Raw genomic sequence first — 19,411 nt, 5'->3', positions numbered from 1 at the left:
AATTTTTGATTTTACTCTTAGTTTTAATTTTCATAACTTTGATTGAAAACAATCTTGAAGAATCAACTTAAGAGAGTGGCACAGTACATCACAGGTATAAACTGACCTAATATGCTAGTTTTAATTTCCATATTCAAGTCTTATCATGTGACTTGAGCTGTTAAAATGTTTTAAAAGCATGACTCTGGCAGAGATTTTTCAGTTATACAAGTCATTATCATTCCAGTTGAATAACAATTTATTCAAGAGCTTCTAACTGAATTCATCACAGATACTGTCTCCAGAAAGCATAAATTATCCTTATTAAAATTAATCAAATGCTTTTACATATTTCTGAGAAAAAATAATCCATAAACAACTCTGTTAGGTAGAAATAATTTTAAATACATATATTAATAAAATAAAAAGAACAAAAACTGAACATAAATTCATCAAATCAAAATAGGCAAATTACTTACTAAATATCTGTAAAATATTTCATAGAAAAGTGCAGTTATTCATGTTTTTTTTTTAACTGATAGCAAGCAAAAATTATAATTTTTTCATGAATGCATATGACATATATAATTCATACCTTGTCCCTTTTTATTCAATTCTTGCAGTACTTCTTGATTGACTACTTTCTGACCTGTATCAAGTTTGGGGCTTGGGGTTGCTGGGACAGTGTCAGTAAGTTTAAAAATGAAGAAATTATAGTTAGTAACATAATTGAATATTTTCCTAAAAATATCAAGTTTTAGTAATACAGCACACATACATCGTAATAAAATTTTGAGAGAGATATCTGACTAATTAACTAAAGATCCCTAAAGAAAGGTTTCTTGTTTTGGTTTAGATCTTGTTTAATGTTACATTCTTCTTGGTCAAATGTTTTGTGGACTATGAGTCTTGAAAGTGAAAATGGATAGAAAAGAGAAACTTTGTTAGGTGTAATCTTTATGTTGAAATACTGCATGATTACTTTAAACTATAGGTTGAGTTCTCAAATGGGTGCAAAACCAAAACTAATCTTTCATTATATTTGAAACTAATGAAAAATGATGAAGAAAAGCTCTTGAGGATCTATCATTTAGTTAGTTCAAGGGTGGGTTTGCAATGCCTGTATTTTGACATCATGACTGTTAATATATGACTGGTTATTGCTTGAGATTAAGGAAGTTGACTTATATATTTATCATGACTGATGTTGATTGTTGCATTTGTATATTAATGAGTATGTAAGAATATGGGTATCAGGGCTGGCAGTAATTTTTCATATTAAATTATTGTTAGTATGGGATGGATGCCTGTACATCATGTGGTCTCATATTGAATGTTCTTTATGCTATGATGTTGAGAAAACCAGGATTTTCATACTTTTTAATTCTTAAATAAGCAAACATTTCTTTGTACTCTGCATTAGCTTTTTGTATTGTGGGAAATAAAAAAGAATAATGATTGTTTATTACAAAAAATGGATTCAAAACAAGAGGACTGAACATTTTCTATTTAAAATTTTAGATAGATGAAATAAGTATTAAACAATGTTTCAAAATAAGTTATCCATCTGCTTTTTATAACTATCATGTCTGGACAAACAGCTTCAGTGTATTGAATAAAGCATAACCAAGGGAGATACAGTGATAAAACAGAATTCACTTCATGAACCACAGTAACCAAGTATGGCCAGCAGGAAACCTCTGATAGAACAGAACTAACCTTATGAACCATAGTAACCAAGTGGCATTAGCAGAATATCTCTGATAGAGCAAAACTAACCTCATGAACTATAGTAACCAAGTGCCATTGGAAAAATATCTTTGATAAAACAAAATTTACTTAAACAACCAAAGTAACTGAGTACCACTAACATGAAACCTCTGACAGAATAGAACTCACATTATGAACTATAGCGATTAAATACCTTCAGAATGAAATCTCTTATAGAAAACAATTCACCTTACGGAATATAACAACCAAGTACCCGCACATGGAACACAGGAAATCAGCGTGTAGAATGTTTTGTATAATCTCTAGTAAGATTAATAAAAAGAAATGAAGGGTGCATTCAAAGTAATCTGTTTATAAGCTAGAGTATCTCATACTTAAACTACAATAAAAAATCTTGTCCAATTTGTGGTTCAAACTTGCTTTACAAAAAATAGCTTAATTTAAATTTTGTAACTGAATTTTTCTCACCTAGGTTTATAAAAACAACATATCAATAAACTTTAAACTTAAATGTTCAAAACCTAAACTTATAAAGATTTTAGAAAAATTTTATATTTGAAATCTGAATTTTGATAACATTTGCACAATTTAACTATGTATATAACCTAATAACCATGAAATAATATTTGATGGAACATTTTCTTGAATACAGGTTTCATAGATGTGAATGACATCTTTTTTTAAAAAATGAAAAAAAAAAAACATTTAACAAAATTCCACAAACATAAATTTCAATATTTGATTTCAGAAACAGTATAACCTTGCACAAATTTGCAATTCTCTACTTGTTATTATCTTAAATGTGCTTGTGAAAGTTCAGATGATTTATCAAATTTGTCATCTATTCTTGCTACTTTCATTAAACAAACCTTTCGGACTGTTTAACTTAACTTTTCCAATCAAACAGTTGGAAACCATGTATAGAGTTCAACTTATATCCTAGTTAGTATTTGTTATATGCAGATTAACTTTCCTGTTCGAATGGTAGAAAATACTGTCTCAAGTTCTAAGTGATTTAATATTCTAGTTATTATTTGTTTAATTTAGAATAACTTTGAGCCCAAATAAGTTATCAGTGTACGATTCTCAATTAACTGCTATAATATTCTGTGTTTTATATATAAAATACTGATTAAATTTTTCCTGCTCATAACGAAGGCAGTATTGTATAAGTTCAATCAGGTAATAAAATATTCTAGGTTTTATTTATTACATAACAATTTTCAAATTATCATTTTATCCTAAAATAAAGATGATTAAGTATTTTTTGTTTCAGTTAAGAAAATTTGTTAAACTTCAGTCTCATATAAAACCATTTTTCTAAATATTTTTAACATCTTCTAACCACAAGTTCCTACAGAAGTGAAACTTAACTAGCAATAAATAAACTACACAATCCTTTAAACAATAACAGTACAAAATGTACTGATGGGGTTCATCAGAATATTCATACACAAGCTAGTTAAGCTCCATGACTTTGTTGATTACAGGAAAAGTTACACTATAAAAAAGCATTTGGTTGGGACCTGAATATTTCCATTAAGTCCCATATATTTTACTGTAGAGCCAACAGGGATGTTTTCATGTGAGCCATCTCCTACCTCACATTTCAGTATACTATTAGTCTCATGATTGTGAAATAAATAGGGTTAATTTTAATTTACCAAGTATTATAATCAACACAATGTTTTGTTTAAATTGAAATCCAGTTCTGTCTGAGAACTGCATCAGTGTACATTAAAAAACAACAGCACAATGAACGCTATCTTTCCGACACCAGCATTACATACACTAAGATAGGTATGGTGCTTTTATTCACCACTGTAGAGAAATCATGAGGCAAAAATACAGGACTGTACACCACCAGGGACTTGATTAAAACAAGCTCTCGTTCAAGTATCCCTCAAACACTCACATAATTTACTGCTGTATCTTATGTATAAACTGAGTAACTTCATCCCTATATTTTTAGTAAATTCTTTACACTTTGTGACATAAAGGCAAATAGATAAAATTAGTTAATATAGTGAAGTAAGTATGTAGATCCCATAGTTAGTGAATGGTATGAAAACACTTTAAATCTTGGAAGCTTCTCAGTTGTTATCTATAATGCATTATGAGAAAAGATCAGGTATGTTACATAACTAAATTTAGCCAACAATAACAGTTAAAAGTCCATACCTCAAATCAGAATACCATTCATTTGGAATAAAGATCATACCAACTAAAGATTTAGAAACTTACCATTTGATATTAACTCTGCTACTTTTTCTGGTGCAAGTGGTGAAGGTTTAATGACATTAAGGTCTTTTGGTCGTTGAAGTTCTATAGGTAACTCACGTCGGTTAGTAGTTGCATCTAGTAGAGTGGTGTATGTACATACAACCATGATGAAGAACCCCACACATAAGGTAGTCTGATAGAAAATTTTCACTTTTGATGAAAATTTTGTAATATCCCAATTTAACATGGAATATGACATACATCATAACTAGACAATTCTACTGAAAATAATTTAAACTTTTTCAATGTTTATTTAACAACTATTACAGAAACTTCACAAAAAAAAGAAAATTATAGCAGTTTAAACAGAAAAGTTCCTGACACACACACACACACAGCCAACATGGTGTCCTCAGATTGTTAACTAATAACCTTACACCTATCTCTTGTCTAGTAAACTTATTTATCTATTGCTTTGGTACACTCATTTAATAATTTAGATTTTGTGTGATGATGATTAACTTAATCTGCAGTCCTTGTAGTTTAACAGATAATGTCATTTGGACTAAGTGAAATATTATTATAAAGTGTGACTTACTTTTTTTTAAAGTTCAAATTGGTTTCAATGATATTTGGTGATATCCTTGCTAAAGGAGAATTGTAGTTAACCCCCTTTTTTTTATTAATTTTCCTTGAAAAATAAACTGACCTCACATTCCATCAGGAACAGAAAATTAGTGTTAAGACAGACAGCAAGATTTAAAAAAAGCATAGTGGATTACTGTGTTTTAAGTTTTGCTATGGCCTAATGCAGTTCAGGTTTGATAACAAGTTCAGTATTTTCTAAATTGCAACTGAAGAATTGAAGAGCTTCTGTATGTAGGAATTTATACAGTAAATACATATTCAATAAAGTTAAAATAAGAACAAAAGGTTCTAAAATATCTGAGCAAAGCTACTCAACATTCAAAGAAACTAGCATTTGAAGGTGACCTGTTTCATGTTTATGTTATAATTCAGTCTCAAAAATGTTTAATCTTACTATTTAAAGTTAGTTTTTAAAAATAATTTCAGTTTTTCATGTCCAACTAACTAGGTGTTCTATGCTTTGAAATTAAAGTAGTATAAAACTTAAAAAATAAAATTCACAATATCCTATCTTAAAAATATGAGTATTTGCTGAAAATTAATCATCTTTAATAAATTAACATATTGCTCAGCCTGTGTGTGTGTGTGTTGTTCTTTGTATCATTTCCTTGTCATTGTATCCATTTACATCACTATACCAAATGTCCATTGAATTATTGAATTTTCTGAATTCACTACAAATATCATACCTTGAATAGACTAATTAAAGCTTTCAAACAGTTTATCACAAAAATTTTGAAAACAAACTGTTTTCAGGTGTAAAGCTTTAAAAAAATTAATTATAAAAAATTCATTTTATGCTTTTTAGTAAAATTCTACAACGTAGCAATGACCATAGGAAAGTAAGGAAAATAAAGTAGAAAATGGTATGTAACAAATGGGGTTCAATTGCCCTCAAAAACTACCTATTCAGCATGTTTATCTGTTACACCACACCAAAGTGTAAATGGCAAAGATACCGTCCTGAACTTCTGTTAGATAACATTAATGCTATATCAACTACATATATTTAATCGTCTCTACATTAATTTAGTTTTATAAATATTGTTTGATAGCTGTTTTTCACAATATTCTGGATAAATTAATCTGCCAGTTTTTCTAAATTTTATACTATCGTAACAATCTTCATATTCAATCACCTTGACTCTGGATATCCATGAGGCTCTTAACTACACAGATTAAAATCCTTGATCATCTTATTGAAATTCGCAAATTCAGATGGTGTCTAAAATTAACTCATTTTGTGAATGTTACGTTTTAAGGTTTTCTGACATGAACTTCTATTCTGAGGTTACAAAAGCATGCAAGGCACAAACTTTTAGTATTATAAAGAAAAGTATATCTACAGTGTTAAACATTTAAGTAAAGCAAGGGAAAATGTGTTTCCAAAAAGGAAAAAAAACAGGCTACTTCATGACTGTTTATCAGTCACACAGCATTTTATTGCAGCTCAAGCAGGAATCTTACTTAGAGATAATTCACACAAATTGTGGTCTATAAAAGTAATACAAAAGATGCCTCCACAAGTTTCACCAGATTGAAAGTATATGTCGTCACAGTAGCATGACCATTTGAGTTTACAAAAGTCCATGCAATTTATTTCTATTCTGCCAAGTATACACATTTTAACAAATGACAGAAAGAAAATTTATTTATGATGGTTGCAAGTTATAGCATAATGATAAGTCTAACATACAGTGGGTTGTGCAAAATTGCAAGGTGATTTCTGGATATTATCAGGCTAATATGCTGACACTACTGTACTGTAAGGAAATACCAACTTTATATGGACTGAATTTCAATAGAGCATCCAATTATGCATTCAAATCAATATGCCAGTTACTCTGCAAAACACAAGTACATATGGGAATTCATGCTATACTGTTTGCAAACACATCCCATGAGCCTTCAGAAGTCACCATCCATTCATGCAGAGCTGATGAAAAGGGTGTACAGAGGAGGAAGACAACAGTGAATTCAGTGTTTTGCACTGCATAACAATAGTCCACATTGAGCACTAACAGTGCTAGAAGAAGGGGCCATAAGGCCTAGAAATATCTTTGTATCATAGTAATCTGTCGTAAACATCCCTATGTACACCCATCACTAATCCTGTACTCTAAAACAAGATTACAATTTTTTTCTAATCTTTTTTTGTTAAAAATACTTTGATTACTAATAACTTTCTTAAGTAGTACCTCACAAAGAATGTTATATTTCTGCTGACTACATCACCATTTTCCATTGTAGAATATATAAAATTCTTTATGTATTCTTGAATGTATTACATTTTTATGACATATTTTCATGGTTTTTATAGTGTTTTTAATCCTTTTTTTTTTCTACCATCTGTTTCTTAAAATCATATTTTGTTTCCACAATCGGTTCAAAAACTTGTGTAGATACTTTAACTTCTTAGAGATTTAAAAGATATTCAAAGGATCATTTTTTTTTCTTTACTTAAACCTGACCTGAGCCAAAAGTCGTTCATTGGTGTTCTTGGAGGTGACCTTGATGAAGATCATGGAAGGCAAAATTACACAGATGATAATTCCAATAGTTGATCCAACAATTCCTAAAACAACTTCAATATTAGGAAGAATAACAGCTATTCCTACAGTGATCATAACCAAGAGTATTGTCAGGCCACGGAAATGATGGTCTGGAATGTAGTTTGCTGGGGCATCATGGTGAACAAAACCCTAAAAAATTAAATAAAAATATACATCAGAATAAAACTCAAAGATGTAAAATTTCATTAAGGCCAGCTAAACAAAATCCTCCTTGATTAGGGATTATCAGAAGCTAGTTAAACCACTTTACATAATGGTAAATCACTGCATAAATGACTATTCTTATACATATATATGAACACTTATAAGAAAGCTTAAAAGGTGTTGCAATAGTTAGCAATTCATCCATGTTACACATAAATAAGCAATCAGGGAAAGATACTCTTCCTTAGATGAATCATTTTAACAACTATTGCTTCTGTTATCTCTAAATTGTATTTTAACACCTGTTACACAAGCCAGCCCAGCATCTTGATGTGGATAAAAAAAAAAGAAGAGAGAGAGAGAGAGACATTATGGAAAAGTTTGGGTTGTTTTTATTAGACAAAGAGAAGACGGTTGGCACTATTTCCAAAATCTAGGCGCTGGACGAGACCCATGACCTGACTCAAGACTATGAGAGCCAACATGGAGAAGTTAACTTGTAAATGTAAAATAAAATGATGTAACAATGAAACATACTTGAAATGTTATAGATGTGGTTGTGAATGTGATGGTTTAAGTGTAGCGATTAAACTAAACTGTAGGTCCAAGTTGGATGAAGGAAGAACTTATTTGAAGATAAAGATATTCCAATTGATTTGACATACCAGCTGAACTGGAGATTGATCACTTGGTTACTGCATTGACAGTGAAACATAAAACAATGGGCACAAAGGTATCATTAACTTAAAAAGGGGATTAGAATCACATATAAAAAATCATTAGTTTCAATATTTTGTGAAACTAACGGCACAGTAAAGGTCAAAGCCACAGTGTTGAAGTTGAATTACAAGATGATTTCCCTAATAATTCTCAAATTAAAAGAACCATTTTTGCAATGAAGAGTAAATATAAGAAGGATGGTATAATGCCCAGTATGGTAGCACAATAGTATAATCTATATAGGTTTCATTATGTCATATTTTCATTAATATTTTGTTTTGTTTTTCATTTTAGAAGTTGTGTTGAATTTCATTCATTGAGATCTACTGAAATAACCCTAAATCACTGGCTTCCAGAATGACCTCCCTGTTGACCATCTTAGGTTCAGTACTAAAAGACACTGGGCTGGCTCGTGGCAGGTGTTAAAAATTTCATACAAGTAATAATACATATATGAAAAAAATCATTTTGTTTTAATATATGAATAAAAAAAAGATTCAGATACATGTGATTTTACAATCTTATGACTTTATTTTTTTCTTTCTTAATATTCTGATTAAAAATTAGCTTAGAACAGACATGTTTTAATATTTTATGACAGTATACTTCTTCAATTCTTTGTTGAATTCTGTGCAAAGATATACTAGGGCTATCTGTGATAGTTGTCTAGTCGTCTGTAATTTTGAAGTGACAGACTTGAGGGAAGGCAACTAGTCAATAGCATCCACCATCAAGTAGTGGGATTGGTCCATCACTCCTATAATGCACCTATAGCTAGGATCTTATTGGGTTGAACAGTAGGATTTAGCCCAAACACAGCACAAGTTTTTTTGTGGCCAGTAACAAGATTATAAATATGAAACCTCAAATCAAAAGTCCTGCACATTAATCCCTAAGCTATGCTTGACCCAAATTCTTTAAGATTAAGTATTTTGAGTATAAAATTAGAATAAACAATAAAGTTAGTCTTCAAATAATAAGAAATTTCAATTGTCACTTTTCAAATTCAAATTACAGAAAACTACTTAAGTTCAGTATGTAAATTAAGTTATCACATGCCTAATGACTTTTGTATATATGGTTTACACTGTTTTTACACTCATAAGGAAAAAAACATTAAAACACTGAATCACTATTTTTAAGTACATAATTAAAAAAAACACACATTTTGATGTACAATCTCACATCCTCAGGAGAAAATGTACATTGAAACATCTAATGTCTGTTTTGAAACCACTGACAGTCTCAGAATATTTTTTTAAGTTGTGTACTTAAAAACATTGATCAGCTGAGTGTTCTAATTACTTATATTTATACAAATACCTTGAATTTTAACCTTTCAATAATTCAGAATACTTTATTTATCAAATACACAATTTAATAATCCTCTTTTTTATATACCATCAGTAAATTTCATGCTTTTAGTTCCTGGTACTGTTAAAAAACAAAAATGTACTTTTATTCTAGTTTCTAAATATACTGAATTTAATGAGGTCAATATCAAGATTTCTCTAATCTAAATCATAAAACAATCCCAGAATGACTATAAAGTATCTATTTGATATTGGACAATAATCAAGATTCATCAAACAAATTCCTATATATGGAAAAAAAAATAATACTCTTCAAAACAAAAAAAAAGAGAAAAGAATGTGTATAGGGAACTAAATCACTGCTATTGAACATAACTCTACATTGACATTTATAGCATTTAAAAACAAAATAAATCCTCAATACCAAAATTGTTTGTTAAAAAATGATGAAATGTAACATATAAAACCCATTTTGTTTTGTTAGTGACTAGTTTCTGAACTACATATATAAAGATCTAACCTGTTTGAAGACCAATGAATGAAGACTTGTCCTACATGGAAACAAACACAATGGAAAACTGATAACCACTGTGATGACAAAACCAAATTTTATAATCTGAGAAATGAGGGTTGGGCTTAACTTTACAAGAATGTTTCCTGTCATTGGCTCATCAAAAAATGCCACATATCCAAAAACTCCCACCTGTAGAAAAATAAAAACTCAATAATGAGCAAAAACTTTTTCTCACAGAAACATCACAAAACATCAAAATTAACTATTATGCTGTACTTTCTAAACTATTTTTTTTCTTACTTTAAATGTTTCTGCAATTTTCTGGTGTAATGTTTCGTAATTGTCACACGAAGCTACCTAAACTCATCTCCAATTTTGAACTGATAAACCAAAGTGGATGTAGCTAGTCAACAGCACTCACCAACTGAAGCACGTGTTTTTCGCAACTGGATCCAAACCACAAACTCTTGGATTTACAGTGGGATCAAACTAACAATTTGGCCACACCTACACCAAACTAATGATGACTTGTTTGCATGGCTCAAAATGTGTTTAAACACATCCTGTCTAACCTGATTCATAACAATAAATTTGATTTAGAAATAAAAATAGTAGTTACTTTGGTGCTAGATGTAATCAGAACTGTGTACTATACCAGTATAACAGTGATGTTTACAAGATATATATTAAACATAAAACACTATGTAATTTTCAAGCATGAAAACAAGAAAAACTGCTAAATACATTATTTCAGAAAATTTTAAATATTTGTTTATCCTTCAATATTTTATCATTTGAAGCTAAAAGTCTACAAAAGGATATTTAAACAATACTATTGGTTTCTTTTTTTTATGGTATCTCATATATTTAGAGGCTAGCTTGTTATTCAATTTCCTTAATACAAAGTGTTGTCTCACATAATGATGATTTGGCCACCAGGAAGCATGGACACTTGTCAATATTACTTAGCTGTTATGTAGTTAATAGTAACACTATAAAGGTTAACATTTTCTTAAATAATTAAATACAAATGTATTTCCAATAATAGTTAATCTTCTCACACTACAGCTACTACTCGACAGCCAGGGCTTCTTCTTTTGCCCATCTAAGCATTGGTCTAATTTTTTCTCACTTGCTCCAGTCTTTTATACCCCACTTAATTGCCTTTGGCGATATTTGTCTTGTGACACTTTCCACCTATGTCAATACACTCTCTATCCCCGTACTGTATATAAGCACCTCATTCAGATAATATTATCACTTTTTTCAAGACTGACTCAATTTGCAGGGTAGGAGAATGTGAGAGGAGGTAAGTATTATTGGAAATATGTTTTCAATTTAAGAAAATGTTAACTTCCAAAACATACCTCTATCACACTACAGTTAGAATACCACACTGAGAAGGTGGAGGGGCCAGTGAGGGCATTACCCATACAGAAAGCATCTGCATAGATCATGGGTGTGTCAACAGAAGATTGGCACCCTAGTGGGGGAACCACACTACATCCAGAACAGGTATGCTCTTCACCCAGAACTTAATTCATGTACTGTGGATGGAATTTTAGATGATTTATCATCCCTATTGGCAAGGCCCCAACCAGATAGCTGAAGTTCCACTGCTTGGGGTTGGAATTATAGGACAATGGTTCCTATACCCCATGTTTGTGGCTAGAGCAATTGGGCTGCAAGATATATATGTATGAGTGGATCCCAATCTTTAGCCATAGAATGATGCATTTTGAGCCACTAGAATCACAACGAGAAGGTAAGCAACATTGAAGTGGATAAACCTTTTCCTCAACTTGAAGAAGTCTGAACAGCAACACTCCAGGCTTGGAATGACAGGATCTTGTATGCCATACTCAACCTGAGGAAACAGAACTCATTTGGTCTGGAATTATGAACATTCATCCTCACTCCCCAACTGTGTAGGCAAGGTAAATTCCACTTGCCTCCAGAATTATGGGGAGGATGTGGAACAAACTGTGCTCAACCAAGGACTCCAGAATGGGACCATTCTGCATTTGGAATTATGAGGAGACAATGGAATCTCTTCCATGAACAATGTACCAAACCAATATTGATCAAAAAGAAAGACCATGCTCAACCCAACCAAATAGCTGAGGTCAAATCTGAACCAGAACAATTATTCTTTTGAGATGAGTTATTTCAACTGTCTACATTGATATCTAGTATTACAGTTTGTTGTCAAAAAGATTCACTGTTTGTATGATAGTAATATTCAACAGGTGACACTGAGTCATGACATATCATTATCTATCTCATACAATTTGGCAGAACCCATGTGATGCAAATGCTTGTGTGAAGGTAAAAACCCTGAACTGCAGTACCTGACTCTTGTGCACTAAAAAATGACAATAGTGGTGTGACACCACCACTATAGCAATTTGCAGATAGGAGCCAACTACAATGAACTTGGACATCCACAATTCCAGTAAAAAATGCCAACTCCGATTGAGGAATGAGTTACTTGAGAACCTTGGAGAATGTAGGCATTGATATAGACGAGAAAGATCAATGACTGGACACCAATCTCTAGTCTTCTTAGGCCCAACAACTGATGGGAATAAAACCCCAGAAGAACTAACATGACTATCTCCCTACCCCCAGAGCAACCAAACTCTGATAATCATAGAACTAAGTTCCAAAATCCATGTTGCTACATCCAGTAACATGCTATCTGATGACCAGGCATCTTGACAATAACCCCATAGTTTAATTTCCTTTGCAAAAGACTGTAACTTCAAAGCATGCCACAGTTAAAAGAATTTGTCATAAAAGCAACTTGTGTAAATGTGACTTTTGTTACTTTTCCAAATGAAGATCCTTCTTGATTATATTGCATATTGTTACCTGAAGATAATGTATGGCTTTTGTCACTGAACTTTATATTCACGGATTCTCATCTGTTACAAGACACTTCGCTTTTCATGGTTGGGACTATCTGCTGTGTCCACTGAGGGGAATCGAACCCCTAATTTTAGCGTTGTAAGTCCGTAGACTTACTGCTGTCCCACTGCCAAGAATCTAAAGACTTCAGGAACAGCAAGTACAAAAACATAACAGCTTCTACAGATAGTCAAAAAGCCAACCTATTTGTTAATTATTTTTCTGACACTTTCATCACACCTAATAACACCAATCCTGATCACAACCACTATCTAAAAATTAATTAACCTTCCTTTCTTACAACAAAAACACTTAAACAATACAGGCTTTATAATGACATAATATTTTCAAGAAAGAAACAGTTATTGTCCCTCATGGAAGCCACAAACCTTACACAGCCGTGCATTTAGAACAGCAATGTTAATCCAGAGAAATTGTCTCATCTACAAAGTGGAAGCTAGAATTACAAAGAGAATCTGACAGCCTAAAAAGTGATCACAATGAACCTGGGATTTCCCTGGTACCATGAACAAGATAATAAGAAGGACCTGAAATTGTAGGAGTGTCCACAAACCAAATATTTCACAGACTTCCAAACATACTTCGAAATGAAATGTTTTCAAAAGAAATGTATACAAAAAAATTATAATCACAGAAATTTCATTTCATCGTGTAGCTACCAAGTCCCCCTGATGCAGTTCTAACCAACAGATTTTTATGCCTTTGATCTGCTTACATTTGTCTATGGAAACCAATGTCCACTTCTGTGAAAAGCCTATCAAGTTATATGATTAAAGAAAAACATCACTGTCCTTCACAAAATGCTATTACAATGAAAACTGGTGGCAAGCAAAAATGTGTAATCATAGACATCAGGCAGAGCAGTGAGTGAGTAGAACTAATAATGAAGAATACAGTTCTAAGGACAGTATGGATCATATAACATTTCTTTATAAAATGCAATTAACCCTCAATGCACAGTATTTGAGCTGTAAATACACAAGTACTTCATAAAGTTCACTTAAAGTAATTTTGTAAGAGATCAACAGTCATATGATTTATGATATGCAATGAAACACACAAACAACAAATACCTAACCATGAAAAAAACACATTATTTCACTGTATTAAAATAAAAACAAACTAAAATAATATTGACCTAATGCAATTATAAAAGCTATTTTCTTCCCATTACCTATTATCTTATGTATATATATATTTTTATTGATAACAAATTAAACAGTTTTGGTTTCAGAGACTTTTCAATGTTTATAGAAATAATGAATTTTTGGTAAACAATGCACATGTTCCAAAGGCTTCTGTATGAATATATATTTTTAAAAAATTTGCTTACTTTTTAAAGCAGTCATTAGGGAGAAGCTAAATGTTACATGTACATACTCACACACCTTACATACAAATTTTCTAGATTTTTTTTCCAGGTTTCTGCTTCACTTTTTTTTAATGTATTGGCTTCATACTAGGTTCTATACTTATAGCTATGAATTGCAAGAGAAAACTTAAAAAATCCTATGGTATAAGCAATAAAATTAACTTGTATGTTTTAAATTTTATATATTTCATAAAATAGTACACACACACATACATATATGCATACAAATGTGTACATCTACCAAAATCCACTTATTGTTAACACCAAACAATTATGACCCAAGTGGACAAAACACCTTAAACAAAGTAAAGTTAAGACAATAATAATAACCATATTTAAAAACAGAGTACCTCAAAATAGATAACAAATTTTCTTAAAGGAGGCTAATGTTTTCTTGTACAACTGCTGTGGTGATGTTTCTTTATGAGAGTTAGTATCTCTTTTTATTAATTTTATATATATCCTCTTTAAAAACATGAACATTTTTAAACAAAACTGCTTCCACAAAAGCATCAAGTACTTTTAACTATATATATTTTATTATTCATAATCAGTGCATCCATATAAGTTTATCACAGTCTGAAATGAGGACCAAGTAAATAGATTCATCAGTAGTATATAGCAATACACAAACCAAATCACCTACTTTAAATCACCTTATTTATACCCACATTTAACACTAATGGGTGTTATGTATGAATAATAGCAGATTACTCACCAGTATATATACAATAGAACACATATTGACAGCACCACTAACAACTGTGTTCATCCTCTTGAGAGAAGGCTCATTCAGAGTATCAAAAATCTCAAACAACTGACTACAATGTGAAAGAAATAACTTCATTAGTGCAAAGCTAGTAGTTGATTAAATTTTAAACAAAAGCATAAAAAACAATGTTAACTTTATTGCATGTGTAAAACACAATCACTATAATTGAATTTTAAAGATTAATAACAGGACTATTACATGTACATGTACAATATTATATAAAAGCAAATGGACTTACAGAAATTAAAGTAACACAAAACTAAAACCTACGTTTGGCAAGATAGGGCCATTGAAAAGATAGGTAGACATGGTAATATTCCTGAAGGCTCCCATAAAACTACCTGGTTCCACATAATTTCAGAAAAGAGTTTTGGAGTAGCTTCTGCTATAATCTAAAAATATAGAGATCAAATAAATATCAAAGTAGGATATAATCTTTATTTTCTACATTTGTTTTGTAATTTTTAACACGTCCCTCAGGAACCAAGGAGTGTCTTTACACAACAATTTGTTGAATATTAAAAGTAAGTTCAATCCAGAAGCTCCTAAAGAGGGGGTTTTTGGACATATCTTTTTGAGGCAAGTTTTCGTTTGTTAATTGATAAAGTTTTAAGTGAAATACAGCATCTTCATATCTCCATACTAGTTAGTACTAAGGTCTACCTGCTGGGAGTAAATTCAGTATATATCAATAAAGCCACATTCTCAGCATCATTAATTAAGCGACTGCCAACCTTTTATGCTTTTGCTATCACCTTTTTATGTTTAGCTTTCAATTGAGATATGAACAATTTCACCTGTGATTCAGTAGGGAAGGTCTAAATATCATGATAGTCAGCAGTAGCATGAGCAGACAGGAATACTTCGGAAGCAGCTACAGGTATAATATTGTACTCGGCTTCCTGCACAATATCTACCAAGGTGGTTCTAAATGGTTTCTGAATATCTCTGCATATCATTTGGAGACATCCGTGCTTCTTGTGCTTGGCTGTTAAGCTCGTGATGCGCTGACGGATTTCAGTCACCTTACCATTTCAAATCACTTTTCACAGCCCCAATGCTAACAGAGTGCAGGAAATGCCTTCTTTTTAGTCAATAAAAATGTACAAAAAAGTTCAGTTAAAATTAAGAAAAACTGGATTGAGTAGTTCTTTTTTTTAACAAAACTGTCCCCCAATGGCTCATGAGGGGCCTGTTAAATGCTAATCCATCCAAGCTTAAGATAGATTATTCACCTTGCAAGAGTGAATTAGATTTTAAGGATAAGTTTAAAAGTAACTGAGCCTTTCAATGATTATATTAAAGTTCCATCACAAATGCTCTTCAAATATAAAATAATTAATAAAAGTGTAATATTGATTCAGTTTTTTTATATTTGCTCTCTAATCATGATCTTCTTAGTGACTCTTTTTCTAATAATGTGAATAAACATTGGTACATTATGTTACTGAGTGCTCCAGCTCTGCTATCAAAGTATTTTAGTAATAATAAGGAATGAATTAATCAGTAACTTTGTCTCAATCTATTGTGCATGAAGTTCTCCATTGGACCAACCGTGTATTGGAAAAGGAATGTTGACTATAATTCCAAATTTACTACATCTATCTACATGAAATGTGGCTAGCTTTTAATAAAATATACAAGTCTGTTGTATACAAAAAATAATCAGATGTGTTACAAACATATTTGCACTCAAGATACATTTGTGAATTGCAGACATCATACTGACTCAGACTCTGAGAAGTAAGAGTGCAAGGTGATGTTTGAGTGAATAATAAAAATATTTTTTAACTGTAAAGTTTGCATTATGCATAACTTTTAGAACCTCTGAAATGCATATCTAAGTTTTTTTAAATATCTCTGTATATCTCTCCTCTATCATGAACTGTCACTGAATCAACAATGTAGGGTAAAATGAACAGTTGACAACCAAGATATCATATATATATATATATATATATATATAACACACACACACATATAATATCATGTTGAATAACACTCTGTACAAGGTCGTGGGATATAGGGTTAACAAACCTACAATGGTACCATCGACCATTTTGATCCCTTGAAGCTTTTTGCACAATTTATGAAATTAAGGACAGATTTAGCCCTTTTGAAATGGGCTCATGTATTTTACATAACCTTGTAACTACTATGTAACCATGCTGGTATAAATACTATGAATTATTTTATTTTCATAAAATTTGGCAAGCTTTCAGTAGACATTAAAAAGTATTTTGTACACAAAAAAATAGTTTTACTAAAACTTTGTCCATAATTATAAGGTGTCAGAATGTTGACTGCTCCTAGTGCAAAGTGATTTTTCAAGTTAATATTAACAATACCTTTCTTCATCTGAAAATTTTAAAATTTCATTTGTATAATCCTTAAAACCTCTTTAGTAAATATCAACTTTACTGTTTTATTGCCTTTTGAACCATTTCTAACTAATAATACTGCCATACAAGTTGTAAATCACTGAGTGCACAAGCTGCTTCCAAACATAGCAAGAAGAAATTTTATCATTATTACTAGCAGAAACACCCACCCTCCGGGCAGGTATAACTGCTAGTTCCTGCGGAAGGCTATTGGGCCTGTGGTCTTTTCTGGAATTGTCTGACAGTTCTACAACAATGTACTCATACTTGAGATTCAATAATGTTCACCATCCATGACAAAAAGGATAATATTGAAATCTTAGTTTAAAAAATGAACTGTCATCACAGCATTACACCACAGAATAAATTTTATTGAAGTATTTCTTTGTATTTCAATAAAAGTGCCTAGCTTTTCTTTTGCAACACTCATGAGATTTTCACTAAAGAAAAACAAATAATTTTTTGTGAAGTTTTTTTATTGTTTTACATTTTAAACTTACTCCTTTTTCTAATTTTTTTTGGTTAAATATGAAACATATACTTTTTGTGGAAATTTCAATTGTTTTATTTATTGTTCAGCTATAAAAATACTGCCTAGTTATAAAAATATTACCCAGTTATGATTGGTGTGGTAGTTTCCAAGATCTGAGTTTTGGACGTATACATTGCAAACTCCATTACAATAAGATTACCTAATCTAAACTTATCTAATCCAATAAGTTTCTAATTTTGACATCTTACATTTATAATGAAAAATAAAAATATACACATGAAAAACAAGAAATATAGTACTTACCTGGGCCTTCTTACTTTTTACTCTCAACTATCAAAAAAACTTAAGCTTCCTCTTTATGATAATATTACAACTACAATAAATGATTTATCTAACTAAGTAATAAGTTAAAAACATAGAATAATAATATGAAAAAGCAGACATTGTCCTATAACTAGCATAATTTCATATTTTGTTTGGCTTTCCAACTGTGTGCTAAGAGCTGTTAAAAATTCAGCTATGCTCGTTGATGTGTTTCCCACTGGAAGCAAATTAGACAATTCTTTGTACAGAAGACAATGTAATATAATATGTCATTTGATAAATTAAAACACTGGCTTTCCATTGGTTATAAATAATATAGTATAAAATGTTAGAGACAACTACTGGCAATTTGTGAGAGAGGATGTGACATGTGGGCATGGCAAGTAGATCTGATTTTCTAGTTTATGGCTCCGTAATCAAATAAGATTGAAGGGTATAAAATTTATGCTTTGCCTGAGTAATGTCTATATTATAATAAGTAATTTACATTAAATTCCATATTTCTTAGAAGGGTGGTAAATAAATTAGAGAAGACCTAGAGAGCAAATGTCACAATTCTCTTACTAGGGAAGATTGAATTTTTTTTTTAATTTCGTTATAAAATTAAGAACTTAAAACCTAAATGATACTAAAATTTGATTTATTAACTATATTTTGATGTCAAGGTTATTTGTATACATTGATAATAAAGTAGTTTAATTAAATTTTTAATGTAACTCTGTAAAAGGTTGTGACATGCACACTTTGCCCTACCTGATGCAAAAGGGTTCAGCTGCTTGTTGTTTTGCTGATCCCCGGCCAGTAATGTCTACTAATGCAATTACAATGTTATTACTAATGTTATTACAATATAAAAGTTCCAGCCTACTGTGTATCTTTCCAATTCCACTATCTACAATGCAAACACCAACGTGAATAGGTGAAAATACAGTGCAGCAAGCTTTTTACTTGAATTTAAAGCATTTTGTACAACAAATTTAAGGAACAACACTTCATTAAACCAAGAAACAAAAAATAAGACAAGGGCTCTATTAAAATATGTCTTAAATAAAACCACAGTATACTGAAAACATGAAAACCTCAAAAGAAAGTAGGATGTTAAAAAACCATGCACACAACACACACAATATATTTATTTGAAATTTTTTTATATTTTTTACTATTATAAACAACACCAGATTAACCTTTTCCATTTGGGTCACAGGTGAAAGGCCATGTCATCTCATTTGTTGACTCACATTCAAAATTTTATTGAACTACTATTACATGAACTTATGCAATAAGTTTGGTATC

The 19,411-nt window shown here is 31.0% G+C and overlaps 1 protein-coding gene across 1 annotated transcript in view; it reads right to left on the bottom strand.

The window, feature by feature from the left end:
- LOC106464963 (putative sodium-coupled neutral amino acid transporter 10) overlaps positions 1-19,411 on the bottom strand; it is a 64,018-nt gene that overhangs the window by 5,515 nt on the left and 39,092 nt on the right. Inside the window, 6 exon segments of the mRNA XM_022392772.1 lie at positions 575-667; positions 3,955-4,126; positions 7,053-7,283; positions 9,852-10,034; positions 14,867-14,969; positions 15,191-15,312. Coding sequence (XP_022248480.1) covers positions 575-667; positions 3,955-4,126; positions 7,053-7,283; positions 9,852-10,034; positions 14,867-14,969; positions 15,191-15,312 — 904 coding nt within the window.

The sequence above is a fragment of the Limulus polyphemus genome, unplaced genomic scaffold, assembly GCF_000517525.1.
Source record: "Limulus polyphemus unplaced genomic scaffold, Limulus_polyphemus-2.1.2 Scaffold1794, whole genome shotgun sequence".
Taxonomy (NCBI): domain Eukaryota; kingdom Metazoa; phylum Arthropoda; class Merostomata; order Xiphosura; family Limulidae; genus Limulus; species Limulus polyphemus.
The sequence above is the reverse complement of the archived record's forward strand: the minus strand, read 5'-3'. Positions and strand labels throughout refer to the sequence as shown.